Consider the following 19191-nt stretch of genomic DNA (forward strand, 5'->3'; position numbering starts at 1 on the left):
ATCTAAATTGTTAATTATTCCAGGATGAAATATGAGCCATTTTGATTTTTTTATTAATTAAAAATAATCAAAATGCAAATAAAATATTTAAAATAGCAAATGCCTCTCAAAATATCTTATTTTTTGACATAAATTAATAAATACCTTTAAGCATTGGTCAAAAATCTTAAACATATTATAAGGATTTTCTAAGTTTTTATTTGATTAAATTTATTACAGCAGTTAGTTTTAAAGTCAACCTCTATAAAATCTATCTATACTTACTATATACTAAAACAAAACACAGTTGATATAGGCAACTAAAAAAATTAATGAGTTGTCATTAAAAACTTTAGTTAGGACTATAACATATACTATTAAAATTTGAAAATTAATGTAATAAATAGTAAGTAGCATGTAATAAAAATGCACAAACTATTATCTTTGATTTTTAATTTACAAAGCACCATTGATGTATATTTATTTTAAAAAAAAATCCATTCATTTACAAATTAATTATATTATTTTTAAAAATAATTTTAAAAAAAGGTTTACTAAAATGATAATTATATTATAAATACAATTTATAATGGCCTATTACTTTATCATTATCATAATGATAACTATAAAAATAAAATTTAATTCTAATTTTCATGAATGTAATAAAATGTGTATTAAAAAATAATTAAAATTAATGTAATATTATGACAGACCTATTTAATTTATTTGTTTTTTACATTAAGATAAAAAAAAACCGTGCATCGCATAGAGATTATCTATTACCCTTATAATTTATAACACACCTATAACAAATTCATGATCAAAATTAGCATATGGATTGAAAGAACATAACCTTAATCCTAGTGGCACACATTAATCAAGCAATTATAACACAACTATCAAGATAACAAAAAATATTAAGTATATTTAGTAGGATGTTGATGTCACGTTAATTCAAGATTGGACAACGTTAATTAGTGGCATATACTCAACTAAACTAAGGTCTCCTTCCACCAACCACAAATTTGGTGGTGGAATTTCCTCCAAAATGAGCAGGGAAGAAACCACATACAAAGGTTACTTCTATATTACCTTCATAATTAGTGACAAACGTGGAGTTGTATTGGGTTTTAGTAGAATTGGTGTGTATTTCCTCCATCTCTTTGACCAACTCTAGTGAAAAAACGTCTTTCACTAAAAATATATCAAAATAAAAATTCTATATACTAATAATTATATAAATTAGTCTATTGAACTGATATATAAAAAACGTATTACGGTGAGACCCTTTATTAATACTTGATAGTGACATATTTCAAAGCACAAACAAATAAGTTGCAACTTCCTTATGGTTTTGATTTTTCTTTAGCCACCAATGCATTTTCTTTCTCCTTTCCATAAGGGACAATTCTCGTTGATAAGTGATAACTACTCCTGAATTGAATTCAAGGACGTCTAGAAATATCTTATACCCCATATTTAGGTTATGAAATTAATTTTTAGATTATTAGTATGATTAGCTTTTCATATTAGTTGCCTATCTATCTTAAAAAAAAAAAACATTGCCTATCAAAATATTTGTAAAATTAATTGCTAAAATTAAATTATTAAATAAATAATAAAAAGGATGAAAATTAATATAATTTTACATGGTATATATTATATATTTTTCTAGATGTTCAGACTTAAAAACTTTAAAAAACTCAGGCTACTCCTATTATATACTTACCAAATTATAATATGATAAAAAAATTATAAACTATCCTAAATAGAGTTAATCACCAAAAACCACTTATAACTTATAAGTATTTGATTGAAATTCCTAGTATCCCTTTTGAATTCTTATACATGTTCGTGTTTGACCATTATTATCCATAAATACAAATCTAAACATTTACAAAATTCCAATATATTTTGAAATATCATTAAAATAAAATTAAAAATCATAGTCCAATAACTATACTTTCAATAATCAAATTTTTTTAAGAAATTTTTCCCGATAAAATAAGGAATAAAGAGTGATAAATGAGAATCAAATCTAGTATTGTTTCTGAAAAGTGGTTGTTGTTCTCCAATCTAAACAAGATCTGATTCTAAAAAATTAAAAGATTTTTTTAATAAAAAATATTAAAAAAAAATAAATGGGCTTTTTAGAGTAAGGGAACATGTTTATGGTTTTCTAAGAATAGGTCAAAGAACAAAGTTATAGTAGTAAAATAACAGAAAAGGTCAACCATTTAAAAAATAAATGGTGAACAAGTCTTATTAATCCTCTTAACAAGCCTAAAATGTCTCCTTTTTAATATAAACCCACTTGATACGATGTCTAATTAGTGGAACTCAACAACTGATTATGACATCCAAACTCTAATTCATTTTCTAATTCTTCTCCGATCATCAATAACTTTTGACCATTAACCTATTTAAACCAACAAATTCATTTACTCTGCACACTGCACAAACTTTCCTTTTTTTTGGGTCCAAAATCTTAAAAATGGGTCATCAACGAGAACGGGCGAAGCTAAGATTTTGTAAAGACACGGTTCGTGTTATTGGGATTATTTTTTCATTAGTGTTGTTGGGGTGGATAGTTCATATGGGTTATAAGTTAACAACAGAAACCACAGAAATTGAATCTGGTGATGCTGAGGGATGTTCTTTGGCTCTTGTGTTCGGGGCGATCACGGTCGGGTTAGGTTTGATCTATTTTATTATTGGGTTGATGATTGTTGCTGAGTTAGCCTTGGATGTGTTGGCTTGGTTAGAAAAAGAAGGATCAATCAATTACAAAGGTAATTTATACATCCATTTTCAGTTATCTATACTAAGGTTTGCTGTTATGATAAAATGTGTATGTATATGTATATCATATGGTTTAGGCCGATATTTGACGGTTGATGGTCATCTTCCCATTAGGGCATTAGTTACCACATCACTTTGAGTGGTTACCCCATTTGCATTAGTTACCACATCACTTTGAGTGGTTACCCCATTTTTACACTAGAGGAAAAATAATCGTAAAATTTTTCATAAAAAACTGTTTTAGGCTATATTAAGTTATATGATATCTTATGGCTTAAGTCGATATTTACCGATGGTATCCCCTTACCACATCAGTTTGGAAAGCTTAATGGTAAAACTTTTCAAAGGTGTAAAAAAAAATGTTTTAGGCTATTCTAAGTGATATATTATGGTTTAGGGCGAAATTTGGTGGTTACCCTATTTTTACACTAAGGGCTAAAGCTATTCTGTCTTTTCTATCTGTTTTTCTTTAACCAGAAGTAAAATCTAGGTTTTGGTTCATTAGGATAAATGAGATTGAGTATGCAAATATAATTTTATTGGTTTGGGAACCCTTATAATGTTGACTGTTGAGTAAACTGTTAAAATCTGAAACATGCAGTTGAAATGCTGAGAATAATATGAAACTTCCATGTTTTGATTTTTTAGTTCTTCCACACTTTCAATTAATAACCAAAATCATTTGATATGCAATAATTTCCCACTTTTTGTCATTTTGTTCATAATTCATACTATGTTCAGGAACGATTTTCATTGAAATTAAAAATTGACTCAAATTTAGTGGTTGATAAAAAAAAAAAATTGAAATTTGGATTTAAGCCAATTCCACCATTGTTCTAAAAGCATTTAAAGTAAAAAATTCGAAAGTGACTTTCCAAACCTTATAATTCTCAAATTTTTCATTGATAATTTTATAATTGAAATCTACAATTTAAAATGAATTACTTGTTTCCAAACACAACCCAAATGTTTTCCTCTTTGAAAACATAACAAAACAAAGTCATGGCAAACATGGGAAACCTAGGTCTCAGCTTGCTTAGATTATGTCTTGGTCATTTGATTAATTAAAAACTTCATTAATGTTGAATTGTATGATACATAATACAGAAGAACGACATGTCAGTTCAGCACACATGGAGAGATGAGTGTTGGGTCCCATGACAAACATAACATAACTAAGGAAACAATATCCATGTCGGTTCAACACACATGCAGAGATGAGTGTTAGGTCCATCCTATACTAGCGTCCTGAATTTCTCAGTTCTCACACAACATAACAAAGGAAAAAATGTCTTAATTTTGAATGCGGGGAAATTGTTGTAAAATTTCATTGTTTGGCTGTCTAAAAATCACTATTTGTGAACAGAAAAGGAGCACAGGACTGTTTGTCAGATGATCATACAAATTACAGCAACCATGGCTTCCATGTCAATGCTTACATGGGCAATATACTATGGTTATAAGCTAGCATCAGAAGCTCAAAGGGTGGTTGTGTACAACCGGTTGGCGTTCTTGATAGGAGTTATTACAATGGCTTTTGGCTTCATCTATTTCATTATTGGGATTGCTTTAGTAGCAGATTCTGCACTACATTTCACTGATAGATTACAACAGAGTGGCACTCAAAGCGATCTAATCTCAGACGGAGACATCCATGAAAGTCTTCTGGTGTAAGGCGTTCAAACGCATCACTGACTACAGTTTTCTTTTCGGATTGCTAACACGCTGACACTGTAAATGAGTAATGAGTAATGACATTCGGGCATGTAAATCGAAAGGGCTCGAGACTCGAGTGCTTCGTGGGAAAGCAGAGACCGAGCAAGCAGTCGAATTTGATCAACAACTCAAGACACAATCATCAGGAAACAGGAATGCCTCCTTACCCAACATTTGTGGATTTTTTTGTTTTAGAAGAAGCAAATCAATTGGTTAATAGCTTATAGTTGCACATTGCATATTGCACATTTAGATCATGGAACTAAATCCAGATCATAATATAACTAAATGTAGATCATGTAACTCCATGTCGTTTTTCGAGCTAATTGATGTGTAATTATTTTCACTTTCTGTTGTCATTTCATATTTTTTTTGGTGTTTTCGAGGTGGTTACGAGCTTATTACATTGGTTTGTGTTAAAAATATGCATTTTTATGATTTTGTGGTAATTTATATAATATTACAATTACAATATTGTATGATTTTTGGTAGAATTGAGTAATGAGCGAAGAAAAGAGGAGAAGGAAGTTAGCCCTAATCATGTAAAATAAAGAAAAGAAAAGAAAAAAAAAAGAATGTAGATGGGAATTCTACATCCACGATGGAGAAGAAAAGGAAAACAGAAAACAGTTTCTTTTTTTTTTCCTAATTTTTCTTTTAGGTATTAATTACTTTATAGACTTTTTATTTTTTTTCCTTTCAGTTTTTCTATTCAGTTTCAAGAAAAAAACAGGGGAGTTAAAAGTTTTTTTTTTTTAAAACAATTTTTTAAAACAATTTTTAAAAGCTTTGGTTATCATGGTCATGTCTGTTATTATTATTGTTGCTTTTATGACTTTAATTACCGGTAGTGACTTATGCATGTTAGCGGGGATGTATTAATGACATTTAATGTCCTACGCATTTTTATTATTGATTTAAATTTTGTCAATTTTGCAATCGTAATCAGTAAACAACAATATCAAACAACTCTTTCTGAACCCGATAATAACTTCATCAAGAACCACTTATGATTGTACTGCATTAGCAGTGCAAAGACTTGTCAAAAAGGTCGAACCGACAGATTGCAAGTCAAAATCACATTTTGTTGATTCAACTTCGAATCGGGTCAGTTTCGTCGGCTCTTGCTAGGTTTGGATCAAGTTCAAGTCAACCCAACATGTCAAGAGTTTTAAAAAATATATTTATATAACTTTTTGTTCTAAAGAAAATATTTTCTTATAAAAAGAACCCATATAATTATTTTATGACTACAATAAAGAAATATTAATTCAAAATATAAAAATGAATAAACGTATACCCAGTTCCAACTAAAAATGATGACGTATAACCCAAAATGATGACCTTGGAATGGGTCAAAAATGATGACTTCAAACTGCACTCGAATATGAATCCAGATCATGGTATTCAATGGTTTTCTTGTATTCAGATATACATGGGTTCTCTACTCAGATATGAACTACTGTCTACTAGTATTTGTCAATTCTTTCCAACTGATAATGTAGTTTTGCAGTTACTAGCCGAAAACACTTGCAATCATGTTTCTCAATTCCTAACTCTGTTGTGTGCACAATCGACCCAATACAAGTAAAGTAGATAGCTATCGTAACAACCCTTTACCGAAATCGATCCAGATCAAGGTATTCCACAATTTACTTGTATTCAGATATATATGAACCGTTCGTTAATTATTTCGATCAAAGTCTATAGTTTGGTAGTTCCAAGCCAAAATCATTTGCACATATGTTTCTCCATTTTGTGTGTGCAATTGACCAAATGTTTAACATAAGTAGATAGCTATCATAAGTCGTAACCTATCCCAAAATATGAATCTTGATCATGGCATTTCATGTTTTTATTGTATTCAGAGAAATTAGATATGAACTGTTTGTCAATTCTTTCGAGCTAATCATGTAGTTCCTAAACAAAAAAATTTGCAAACAGGTTTCTCCATTCCTAAGTTCATGTTGTATGCGCAATTGACCCAATCATTAACACAACTACACACCCCTTCCTCAAATTTAATCCGGATCATGGTACTCCATGACTTTCTTGTATTCAGATATATGATTCTCTACTCTCAAATACGAACTAATTTTCAAGAAAAAGCTTTCGTAAGTCGTAACTACTCTTCCCCAAATATGAATCCTCCAAAAAGACCATTATAATGCTTACTTGGGCAATGACATGGGACAAACTCAAATAAGAAACCTATTTCTATCTAGCATATTCATAATAAAGACATCTTACAATCAAAGGACAGCATATAATTTCTTAACTCAGTGATTAGTGAAGCGTGGCTACCGCATTCGATGGCACAAAGAGAGTCTCATCATACGGCATAAAGTGCCACAAGACCAACAAAGGAAAAACCACTCATTCACCATACAGCCTAACCAAAATCAACGCCTTCAACTTATACCATCCTGTAAGAATTCAAATGTATCACATTGACATTGTGTTTGGATAGAAGTAAATGGAGGGAAAGGAAGCGAGGAATTTGAAGGGATGAAGAATCTTTTGTTTGGATATTATGAGGGAAAGAATTCGGAAGAGAAACATGGATAAGTTTTGTTAAGGTTGGAATCTCTCCAAAGGTGAAAATATTTGGAGGAAAAATACACATTTCCCTTCCCTTCCCTGCCCTCCTAAACAAACAATGAAGGTTAATCTTCCATTTCTCTTCCCTTCCTTTCCCTTACCTCCCTTCCCCCTCTCCTTCCTTTGTTTTCTCTCTAAAATTATTATCCAAACATAGTGTAAAACCATCCTATATACCCGTTGATCGCTTGAAGATGAAAATGGAGTCCCTCAAACTTAATAGCCAACGCAAAACATCAAACCTAATCTAAGTATAAGGTATAACAATACCCAATTAAAAAACCTAACCTTTCATCTAAAAACCCTATTCTTACCCATCAACTCACCTCCACGAACCTCATCACTTTTCAGAAACTTCACAATATTAAACATATTTCAACAAAACCCAATTCAAAAAGGTACAAATTTCACATATGAATGCCCAATAAAACATCAATTCCAATTCCCAATCAAAATACCAAAATTTACCCATCATCCAAAATGTAAAAGTCATACCATTATACCATCAGGCAAAGATAGAAGTACACATCATTAATCAAAAAAGTCACATGACATTCAATAGAGTTTTTAAAAATTCCATAACTAGAAACAATCCAGCCGAAACAAGGAAATACAAAGATAAGAACTTTAAATGAGCTTGAAAGGAAGAGGCCAAGGAGTAGAACTAGGAACTTCAACCTTTTCTTTAAATCTCTGAATCATTTCCTTCTTTTTGGGTCTCGAATTTCCATATGAACCTTTGAATCGTTTTCCTCTCTTTGTCCTCTTGTCTCCCCTACCACACACTATCGCCTCTGAAGATGATGAAGTCATTGATGATGATGAAGAAATGTTGGGTTTGGGAAATTGGTAGGCCGACATCATTCTTCTCGCAATTAAGCTGCACAAATTTTTTGTCGCCATTTTTTCTCTCTAGTTTCTGCCCACAAAGAAGGGTTTTAAAGTTTCAATTGAATTGGGGGTTTTTAGAAAGTGTAATTTTGATTGATGGGAAAGAACAAGATGAATCGAAGGTTTTGGACATCGGCCCATGTTAGGATTTGGCCAACCATATTGATATCAACAAGTACTATGAGAGAGATTGGCTTAGGGTGAAATCAATATCTCAATTAGTCAATTATAATTTTTAACATATGTGATTAATAATTGATTAATTTAAGGTCTTGATACTTTTAAGCCTTAAGGTCAAAGATTTTGTTAAAAGTAAAAACTGATTATTTAATTGATTACTTTACATATAACTAATCACCTTAACGCCAAAACTGAAGATTTTAATAAAATCATAATTGATCCACTTAAGATTATAAACTTATAAGTAGAAATTGATTACTTTTAGGTCAAACTTGAAATTTGTTAAGTTTAATTGATCCATTTAAAGAACACTTTACTTAAATTTAATCAATATTAGAATTGATACTTTTAAAAGTCAAAAATAATTATTTTTTTAATATTAATGTTGAACCAGTCCATTAATATCCACTTCATAATATAGTGGTCTTATGAGTTTTCACGAGATAAACTAATAGAGTGGAATTGTGAACCATCAAAAAAATAACAATAATAAGACGATATCGAAACGATGAACTAATACTCTTGATAATTTATAATACGTATTTTATAGTGAAGTACCACATAAAAATTTATGTGTAAAAGCAGGGCAAAGCTACATGGTGCCCCGGAAAGTCCAACTCCTTATCGAAAGTGTGATTTTTTTAGGATATTTGGCAAATTAAATTGAACAATTTTAGCTTATTTTGATATATATATATATATATATATATATATATATATATATATATAGGGTTGGTTGGTCAAACCAATTAATATTAGTATTTGGTGAAATACTTAGTTGAAAAACTTATTGATATGAATAAGTTTTTTTTAAACAAGCTGCTCATAGCAGCGGGTTCAAAATTAGCTGGTCAAACCAGTTAATAAAATTAGCTGGTCAAATCAGCCATTATAGTTAACTATCAGCTACCGGTTATCAGCCGTTTACCTAACACTCTTGTATTTTTACCTTGCCCCTTTATTAATATATGATTTATAGTTTAAATAGTGCAAAAATATAACAAAAATTGCTATAACACAATAGTTGGAGTAACATAAGGTTAGGGGATCAAAACATTATTCAAACTATTATTTTTTAACAAACTAATTATTTTTTTATAATGTCATTATTCTATATCTTTGATAATTTTACGTTCATCCTTTTTAGGGTGTGCGTGTTTAGATTTTCGTTGTCTTAATTTTAAAAGTAATTTTTTGGAAACTTAGTAGGCAAATAATAGAGTCAAAACACTTGATTTTTTTCAGAATGGATAATTATAGCGAAGTTTCAACTCTAATTGTTGAATATAATTTTTTACTATAATTTAAGTTCATTAAGTCTATATAATTTTTAAATTTTCATAATTTAACTAGTTTTAATATAGTAAATAATAGGAGGGGAGCAAAGATTTTTGAAGCTTTATTTATTTTCTTTTAAATTGAGACCCTTTATTATATTAAAAGATAATTTTTTTCACTTTAAATAATAGGAGGGGAGCAAAGATTTTTGAAGCTTTATTTATTTTCTTTTAAATTGAGACCCTTTATTATATTAAAAGATAATTTTTTTCACTTTAAGAAAAATAATTCAAGATAAAATGTATTGAATATTATATTACTTAAAATATAAAAAAGATTTACGAATAAATTACTTAAAAAGTGTTCCTCGAAACCGAGCCTAAAAAGCACCATTTAATATGGAAGTACCGGGGTTACGTTAATTGCATCAAAAAATGAGTTCATTACATGTAAATTAAACATTTGTACCAATCCCATTTTGCCCCCTAATTAATCACCCATCGAATCCAAATGACATGCAAATGTAGTACAAATGTACAATCATATAATCAACACAAATGTTTTTTAAGACAATTTTATTATGAAACACTTTTAAATTGACTAAATAGTAAATAGTCCAACTAAATTATTTAAAACATCCACTTTCAATATTAAGGTTACTTTGGAATTTACTATGATTTTTTGTTTTTGATTTTTTTTAAAAAAAAGTGAAAATAACTTTTTTCCTTCCTATTCTTATTTTTAAATTAAAAAAAAAACAAAGGTTAATGAAATTGAATTACCGAAGAGTTCATGAACTCTATATAAAACTTTTATTTAAAACTCGATATATAGACATATGTCATAATAAGTTGATTTTAGACGAGATTGGTCTAAACTAATTTGGAATTGAATTAATGAAGGGTTCATGAAACTTCCATGTCCAGTCAAAACAATCCTGATATACATCAATAAGGTCAAACAAGATCATCCCATCAAATCACAATTACACAAAATAACAATTACACACAAGGAAACCAAACGCCCTTACTATAACAGATCACATGCTTTTATATTATGTCGTTGTAAATTTGGCAAAACTCATCCATTTTTTTTTACCTTTCTTTAACGGTCAAAAACCTAATACCATCCTCTTCCTTTCCACTTCCCTTTCTTACGTAAGCTATAAAATGAAACTTACAAAAGACATGAATATTTCATACTAAGTACCAACTACCAAGTATGAGGGATAAATTAAAGGATAATACATATTCTTGGTTTATGCTGCATTCAGACAAAATTAGATAATACTTTATATTCTACGGATTTAATAGCGAAAGTTTAAATACGTAAATGATAATATGTAGGGATGCAATTTCATATTCCAAAAAATATCTTATAAATTCAGTTAACATATATATATATATATATATATATATATATATATATATATATATATATATATATATATATATATATATATATATATATATATTTATATTTATATATATATATATATTATAGACCACATAATTATGTAGATTATATGTATTTTAAATATGTCCACGAAAAATATAGAGGAATATTTTTGTCTTTTTAAATAATGTTGATATAGATCATTATTCTATCTTGAAAAGAGATGAACATAGGGTTAAAAAAATGAATAACACAAGTCTTTGTCGTGGCGGTGCTCGACAAATAGCTGATAGCTGATTATAGTGCTAATTTGATTAGTTGATTTTTTAACTGGTATGACCAACTGATTTTAAACCCAATACTACGAGCATCTTGTACAAAATCAACTTATTCGTAACAATAAGATGTTTTAACCAGCTAATTTACCAAATATTAGCATTGGTTGGTTTTACCCTAGAAACTATGTTGCTAGTCACCCTTGTATATTTAGGCATATTCATCTAAAAATAATCATATATAAGTAATGAATAAGCTTTGTTCATTAAACAAATAGTTGTATTAATTAAATTTTTTAAATAAAAATGATTAAAAATTTAATAAAGCTAAATTTAAGTTAATACGTACTTCTATATGCTATCAGTTCAGTTTAATTAATTTTCAATCTGTAAAAAGCAAATAAGTCTATCCAATAAAATAAACAAATGTTGTACAAATTTTAAACACTTATGCCACAAGACTTATGGCGACATCTTGGCCTGCCAAAATATCATGAGCTAAGGTTTTGTGGAGTATCAGCAACAAAAGCAGATATCACCAGGTAATTCTCAGAACTTGTTGGCCTCTCTTTTGCCAAACTGCCATTTATTGAAAAATGGAGTACACCTTTTTCTTTATTTTTCATAGAAGTCTTGATCTGGATTTGGGATCGATTTTGACTTAGATGTTTTGAGTTGGTTTAAAATCTTGTCTTATATCGTATTTGTTTTTACATAATTAAAAATTTATTTTAAAGTCGAGTCAAAAGTTAAGTTTGATTATAGGGTCGGATAAATATCAAATTGTCGCCTTTTTTGAACAAGTTTAATTTTTCCTAAAATGGCGATTTATGCAACATTTTTTTCGAAAAATATGAATATTTGTGATTTATCCAAAAAGAAATTTCCTTTTCATGTTCAGAAATTGTGCTGCATAGCATTGGTATGCTATTTTGATCTTATGACGTCAATATCCCGCTTTTTGTACCCCTGGTCTTCACTCTCTTTCCTTCTTCATGTTTCTTGGCTGATTTTTTACTTTATTACCTAAAACAGCTTAACTAAACTTTCACTAATTTACCTATGGCCAAAAATCATTTGTAATACACAAATAATTAAATCACAATAATTACCTTTTTAATATAGAAGATGACGAGTAGTTTAGTTATAATTAACTCAGTAAAATTTAGTCGCATCATCTCATAATAACAAAAAATCAATCATAGTGAATGGAGAAGAAGAATTCATATGTGCGAACATTGAACTAAGTAGTTCATCACATAGCTAACTCCAATCTTTTAGGATATTGTTGTTAGTGTTGTTCAATATGTAAAATCTATATATTCTGATTTCCTTCTTCCATTCCACTAAAAATATTTTATGTTTCAATGTGAATGATATCTAATTTTCTGACCAAAAATATTTTATGTTTCAATCTTTTAAAAATTGAGTGAAGAATAAAGATACATATATTTAATGTTTCCATATGATTCGCATCAATATTAAGTGACATTTATTTCGAAAATAAATTGATTTATTTCTAATTAGTGAGAAAATGTTAGTTACAGTAGGATGAAAAACTCTTTTCACCCTAATTTTCATTTTAAATCTCTTGTAAAATAAAGCAATGAAAATAAATGAGAATATGTTTCTTGCATTTTGTTTGAATAATATGTATGAGGAAAATAAAAGAAATGGATGGAAAAGGAAAGAAAAGAGAAATAAAGTGTCATGATGGAAAAACTTATCTTTTATTTATTTGGAAAAGGAACTAATAAGAAGAGAAAACTCATTTTTCTTTAAATCTTTTTAATTTTAGAGAGATTTATTTATAAATAAAATTATGAAATAAAATTTGTTCAAATTCCTTCCTTCGAAATGTTCCCCTTCAAAATTATCATTCAAACAAAGAAAATACGTCTATTCAAATCCTTTCCTTTGCTTTCTTTATGATTTCCTCAATCAAACACACATAGTGTAAAAAAAACATTTTCTCATGACAAAACACTGTTTAATTCAACATAATTTTTAAAAGATAATAAGAGGGTTTGTACAAGTCATCAGAGCCGATTTTAAACCAATTTGCATCGATTCGGATCGGTTCAATCAAACTGTTTCAAGTTCGGTATAGAATTGATCCTCATTTTAGCCATTTTAACTCGATCCACTAAAAATAAACTCAATTCTTGTTTATTTTTAAACAAACCCACCTATTCGGTATAATTTCTAAAAATAAATTCAGCTATTGTTATTCCTAATTTTGAATTATAAAGAAACTTTCGAGATTGTTATAAATAATAACTCGGTTTATTTTTAGCAAATATACATAATAGGTGAATTTTTTTACGGTCGAAATACACTAAGTATGATGAAAATATAGGTGAATTTAATTAAAAATAAATTATAAATGAGTTTATTTTCAGTGGATCAAACAAATATTAGTTTATTATTAATAATTTATTGTGACTCTTTGATTTAAGATATCTCACAATAATTTAAGCTTAAAACTTATATAAATATAAATCAATAAATTGTTCAAACTAACATTTTAACGGGAATAAAAATATATTAAAAATTTGTATTGCATACACTACTATTCTATAATTAATAAATTTAATTAACAACATGTTATAATTCATAATATCATATTCTCTATTCATAAATAAGAGAAATTTAGAAAGATATATGATAATTAATTAATTACTATATATTATGTTGACTTAATCATAATAATACATAGTTAATATATATACACATGGCATCACTACATTTGATATTACTATATTTGTAACATATATAAGATCAAATTAATTAACCTAATTACTAATTAGTTCAAAGCCAAAGTGCACCAGCTTGTTTAAGTAGGGGAACAAGAGAGCCATTAATATGAGAAGCCATGAGAGACTCAATCCCTCCTAATAACTTGCCACCCACGAATATCGCCGGCAATGACTGCTGCTTACCGGAAAGATGGTACAATACAGCTTGTATATCGGCGGCGCTAATGGAATTTGAGTCCAGCTCCACCACAGTAGGACCCACACCCAGGCTAAAGAGAAGCCGCTTTGCGACGTGGCACATGCAACAGTCTGTTGAGCTGAATACAACCACCGCACTTCCTCCTACAACGGCTTTTACTTTGTCGTACATCATCATCATTATCATCATTTCATCCTCATTCCCATTCCCTTTCCCTTTTCCTTTTCCTTTTCCGGACTCTTTTCCCATTCCTGATGATTCTTTCACCATTTTTGTACTCTTTATGTTAGATGAAGAAGATTGGTGTAATGATAATATAGATGAGGGTTTTATAGAGGGACAAAAGGTGTGTTTTAATATGATAGGGAGAAATTGGTAATTTCACAAGTGTAAAGTGAATGTTTGAGATGGGGTTGTAATTATCTTCTGACTAAGGACAAATAGGCTGTTTGTTGTGTTACAGAAATATTTCTATGATGTCAATCGGAGTTATATATAACTTTATTTACCGTCTATTTAGTTATTAGTATTAATTTTAATAATGATAACGAAAATTTGGGCTAAATTTGCCAGTAAAACACTTAACAAAGTTCATCACAACACTTGTTATACTCAATCATACACTCTCTTCGTTGCTTAATGAAGTTCACACAAAAAATTTTCATGGGAATTAAGAAAGTTAAAAGAAAAAAATATAAGAACCACACAATTAATATAAAAATATTTTTAAAAGTTAGTTAGAGATATATAGGGACCATAAAAAATATAAAAATATTAATTATAATTGTATTAATGCATATACTTAAATGTTTAATAGTTCCCACAAACATCCCTTAAAAATAGATGATTAAAAACATAAATAGGTAGCTTTCAGCTTTATTGTTAAAATTACCCAATTATATTGAATCATTGGTACGTAGGAGTATTAGATTTTTCCAATAATTACATGAGATTGTAAATATTGCAAAGAGTAATCAATTAAATGATTAAGAAAGTAATAGACCTTAATTTTATAATTTTTATATAAATCTCACCTATATTATTTCATTATCACAATGTGAATTATTATATAATTAATTTAAATGGGACATAAATGGAATGGTTTGTACTAACTTTGACCAGCAGAAATCAATCAATATTTATAGGTTGCACAAAATTTGTAGATAATTTTATTTTAGTAAAATTAATTACAATAATATAGCTTTAACTCACTCATTAGCAGACTTGTATAAAGAGATTCAATTTAAGCTTAAAAAAAAAAAAAAAGAACTTGTTGTTGATTAAAGTAAAAGGAAAAAGCAAATGAATAACATTAATTAATAAATGAGAAATAGAGACAAAAAAAAAGCATTATCCGGTATTTGTTGGTTTACGAGTTGATGAGGAGTGAGGTAGCAAAGTACGAAAAGAGAGCGGAAGGAAGGAAGGAGGAGTGATGAGCAAAATGATGAGGAAGGAAGTCCTTAAAATTAAGGCATGCCGTTTACAGCTCAGTCCTGGTTGGTACTTTCTAACTGTTCCCTGTTGGTTGCATTACTCTGTTACCTGTTTTTCTCGCTCCTTTTCTAGTACACAAAACCAACTGATCAATGCATCATCATCTACATATCATGAGCATTACTGGCTAATCTCTTCAACTTATTATTTATTGTTATTGGAATCAAATCAGATCATATTAGATCAGATCATATCAAATTAAATCGAATCATGATTACTTATTATTATTATTATTATTATCATTATTATTATTATTTTAGTTGTTATTAATTATTGTTTCCACTTAATAATAATAATAATAATAATAATAATAATAATAATAATAATAATAATAATAATTAACAATACTAACTTATTATTGAATTAATTAATTAAATAATAAAAATATATAATAATTAATTATATTTATTATTATTAAAATTTATGTTAATATTAATTAATTACTTAATTAATAAAATAATTAATAAATAAATATATAAATAATAATTATAATAATGTTGATGGCATTATTATTAATTAATTATTTAATCAATTAATTAAATAATATTAATATTTATTAATTAATTTCCTAATATAATAATTAAAAATAATAATAATAATAATAATAATAATAATAATAATAATAATAATAATAATAATAATAATAATAATAATAATAATAATAATAAATATGAAACCAAATAAGATCAGATCAAACCATATCAGATTAGATCAGACCAGATCAAAAAGATTCAAATTAGATGAAACCGAATCAGATCAGATTAAATTCAGATCAGACGAAGAGAACTGATACTCTCCCTTTTTTTTGCACCTTTTAACACGAAAATTTATCCTGAATAATCTCACCTATTACCCATCTGTTGTAAATAATTTTTATTTGATTATTTCTAAATAATCTAAGGAATATTCTACATGGTAAGCACCAACTATGATGAAAGGTAGCAATTCTTAAATTTTTTTTCCACAAAATATCACTCAGTTTTTGGAAAAGTCACTACAGTAACATTATGACGTCAAAAACGTTTAGCTTCCGTTAATTGCTGAAATGACACATATACCCTTGTTTAATTTCAATAAAAAGACAACATCTTTTTCCTCTTCCTTTCAATATATTCTTGCTTTTCCATTAATTTATTTTTCAAAACATCTCCTTTATTTATTTTTGCAAGTGCTCTATTTTCATTTTTTAAAAATTTATCTGTGTTCAAGCCTTTTGTGATGATTGATGCAGGTTGTCGCTCTTGTTTAAAGACTGAAAGAATACTCAGAAATGGAACAGATAAACGCTGAAGCAAAGAAGGAGATTAAAGATGTTGTTGCCTCCACGAGTGATATTCCTAAAGCTCCGTGGGATGCCCATGAGGGTGTGTGCAAAGTCTGCGGAATTGATAAAGATGATGATAGTGTTCTTCTGTGTGATTCGTGTGATGCTGAATAGCATACTTATTGTTTGAATCCTTCTCTTGCTAGAATTCCTGAAGGGAATTGGTGTTGTCCCTCGTGTGTTTCTGGAGTTAGTGTGTTGGAGAGAACCTCTAAAGGTTTTAAATACATTAGCCCATGGCATCATTGAAAGAATCATGGAGAGGGAGTTCAGAATTACTTGGAGGAGCTTGCTCGATTAGCTGCAGTAATAGAACAGAAGGAATACTTAGAAGGAATATTTGCAATCGATTTGCATCCTCCAAAAAATTTATGTGATTTATTCGTTTGCCTATGAAAGAGAAAGGAGTTGGATTATTTCATCCAGAATTCAAATAATACGGAAGGTCACAAAGCACAAGTGAAGAGAATATCTTCATGATTCATCTATCTTGAAGGTTAATCAACTGTCGTTGAGTTAGCAGTTTCTATGTTTGATGATTGAGTAGGGTTCTCAGAACCTTCAACTATATAATATTGCTAGAAGGTGCAGTAAGAGTATGCGTTTAGATATTCATTTAGGGGGGAGTTGGGTAGGTCACATTGTTGAACCAATCAGCAATGATCTCTGATTCGAACCCTGTCACTCTGTCCTTTTTTGTGAATTTATCATCTGCCATATAGGGAATTCTTGGAAGATGCAGAAGACATTGAAAGGAGACATTGGAAGAAGAACATTAATGGAAAAGCAAGAAGACATTGAAAGGAAGAGGAAGGAGATGCCTTTCTGTGAAATTAAATGTGTCATTTCTAGTTAACGAAAGTTAACGTTTTTGGCTTTATAATGTTATTGTAGTGACTTTTCCAAGAGTTGAGTGCTCTTTTGTGGAAAAAACATTTAAGAATTGCTATCACTCGTCTTTCGCCATAGTTGGTGCTTACCATGTAGAATATCCCATAATCTAACTTTTGTATAATTTTGCCAACAACAGCCCTAGCCATATTTTGACTAGCTTTTACACTCACTTTTTGTTCTTCCTTATGCTTATTCGTTGGTCTACCCCAACTCTTCTTTATGGAAGGTACCTACAATAGCCAGTTAAAATGTGACAAGAGGTGTTGTGAGCAAAAAAATGAGTATAAAATATTGGATTATTATGAAATAATCCATAGTAGTGACGATTATTCATAGTAAATGAGCAATAACGTGAAATTATTCAGAACAATTTTTTCTTTTCAATATTTCTTGTACAGACTAAAATAATATGAACCAAATTCGTATATTAGAATAGAAGATTATATTTGAACTAACTCTAACCACTCTTCCTGGGTCTACATTTGTGATTCGACATTACTATATTTTATACTTTTGAGTTTTGATATCAAATTATACATTTTTAGATCTCGTTGGACATAGCTTACTTCTATCTATCATGTTCTATAACTTCTTCAAAGGTACCGGGTACCAGGTTCAATGCCTACAGTTAGCCAACAAATAAGACGGTGCCTAATGAAAAAGTTTGCATAATCAATACAGCGGTTGGTGGACTAATTGATGTAAATACGTCGAGTTTAGAGTGGATTTGGCGAGTCTGGGTCGAATTTAGCCAGCATGTTAAGGTCTTAAATGAATTCAGAGAGGAGATCTGAGTTTGATAACCCTAGTAGTAAAAAAAACATTAAAAAAAATGAAATCTGAATTTTCACTCCTATGAGAAGCAATTTATTCTCTATATAGTTTGGGCTGACTCAATTAAAGTTGTTTCGCGGTAAAACGACTGCAATAAACAACTGAATAAGTTATCAGCTACTATTGTGAGAGACGACCTCAAAACAAGTCTTATTTCTCTTTAATTTGTATATATTGGGATATCTAGCCCATATATCTAATACGTCTCTCACAACAATTTTTGATAATTTAATGTAATAAGAATCCTAATGATAATAAAATATGTCCGATTCTGACTTGGACTGCATTTGTCAACTTGAAAATCTGTGTGAAGTGAAGATATGAGAAGTAGGCCACGGAGTCGCTGGACTGCAAATTGATTCTTCAGATGGGCTCCGAGTTCTGAACTGGAGCTTGTCTTACGTGAAAAATTGAAATGATTAAGACAAATTAATAACAAAATGGACGAAGTAAGATAAGTTTCAACTTATTTCCAAAAGTTAGCGTGTACTTTCCAAACCTGTGGTTTGGGGTTGTTTGCAGTTACTAACTGCGAACAGGTCAAAAAAAGTAAAGTAGTTTTTCGCA

At 29.1% G+C, this 19191-nt stretch overlaps 3 protein-coding genes across 3 annotated transcripts; 1 reads left to right on the forward strand and 2 right to left on the reverse strand.

The window, feature by feature from the left end:
* Positions 1 to 2238: 2238 nt before the first annotated feature.
* LOC130824339 (uncharacterized) lies at positions 2239 to 4901 on the forward strand. Its single transcript, XM_057689310.1, has 2 exons — positions 2239 to 2771; positions 4148 to 4901. The coding sequence occupies exons 1-2, from the start codon at positions 2474 to 2476 to the stop codon at positions 4453 to 4455; spliced, it is 606 nt and encodes a 201-aa protein (XP_057545293.1). The 5' UTR covers positions 2239 to 2473; the 3' UTR covers positions 4456 to 4901.
* Positions 4902 to 7569: 2668 nt separating this feature from the next.
* Positions 7570 to 8157, reverse strand: LOC130824348 (30S ribosomal protein S31, mitochondrial). The gene has a single exon (XM_057689320.1). The coding sequence runs from the start codon at positions 7999 to 8001 to the stop codon at positions 7726 to 7728; it is 276 nt and encodes a 91-aa protein (XP_057545303.1). The 5' UTR covers positions 8002 to 8157; the 3' UTR covers positions 7570 to 7725.
* Positions 8158 to 13928: 5771 nt separating this feature from the next.
* LOC130823545 (glutaredoxin-C9-like) lies at positions 13929 to 14345 on the reverse strand. Its single transcript, XM_057688227.1, has one exon. It carries the CDS (start codon positions 14343 to 14345, stop codon positions 13929 to 13931), a length of 417 nt encoding a protein of 138 aa, XP_057544210.1.
* Positions 14346 to 19191: the final 4846 nt, after the last annotated feature.

The sequence above is a fragment of the Amaranthus tricolor genome, chromosome 1, assembly GCF_026212465.1.
Source record: "Amaranthus tricolor cultivar Red isolate AtriRed21 chromosome 1, ASM2621246v1, whole genome shotgun sequence".
NCBI lineage: Eukaryota > Viridiplantae > Streptophyta > Magnoliopsida > Caryophyllales > Amaranthaceae > Amaranthus > Amaranthus tricolor.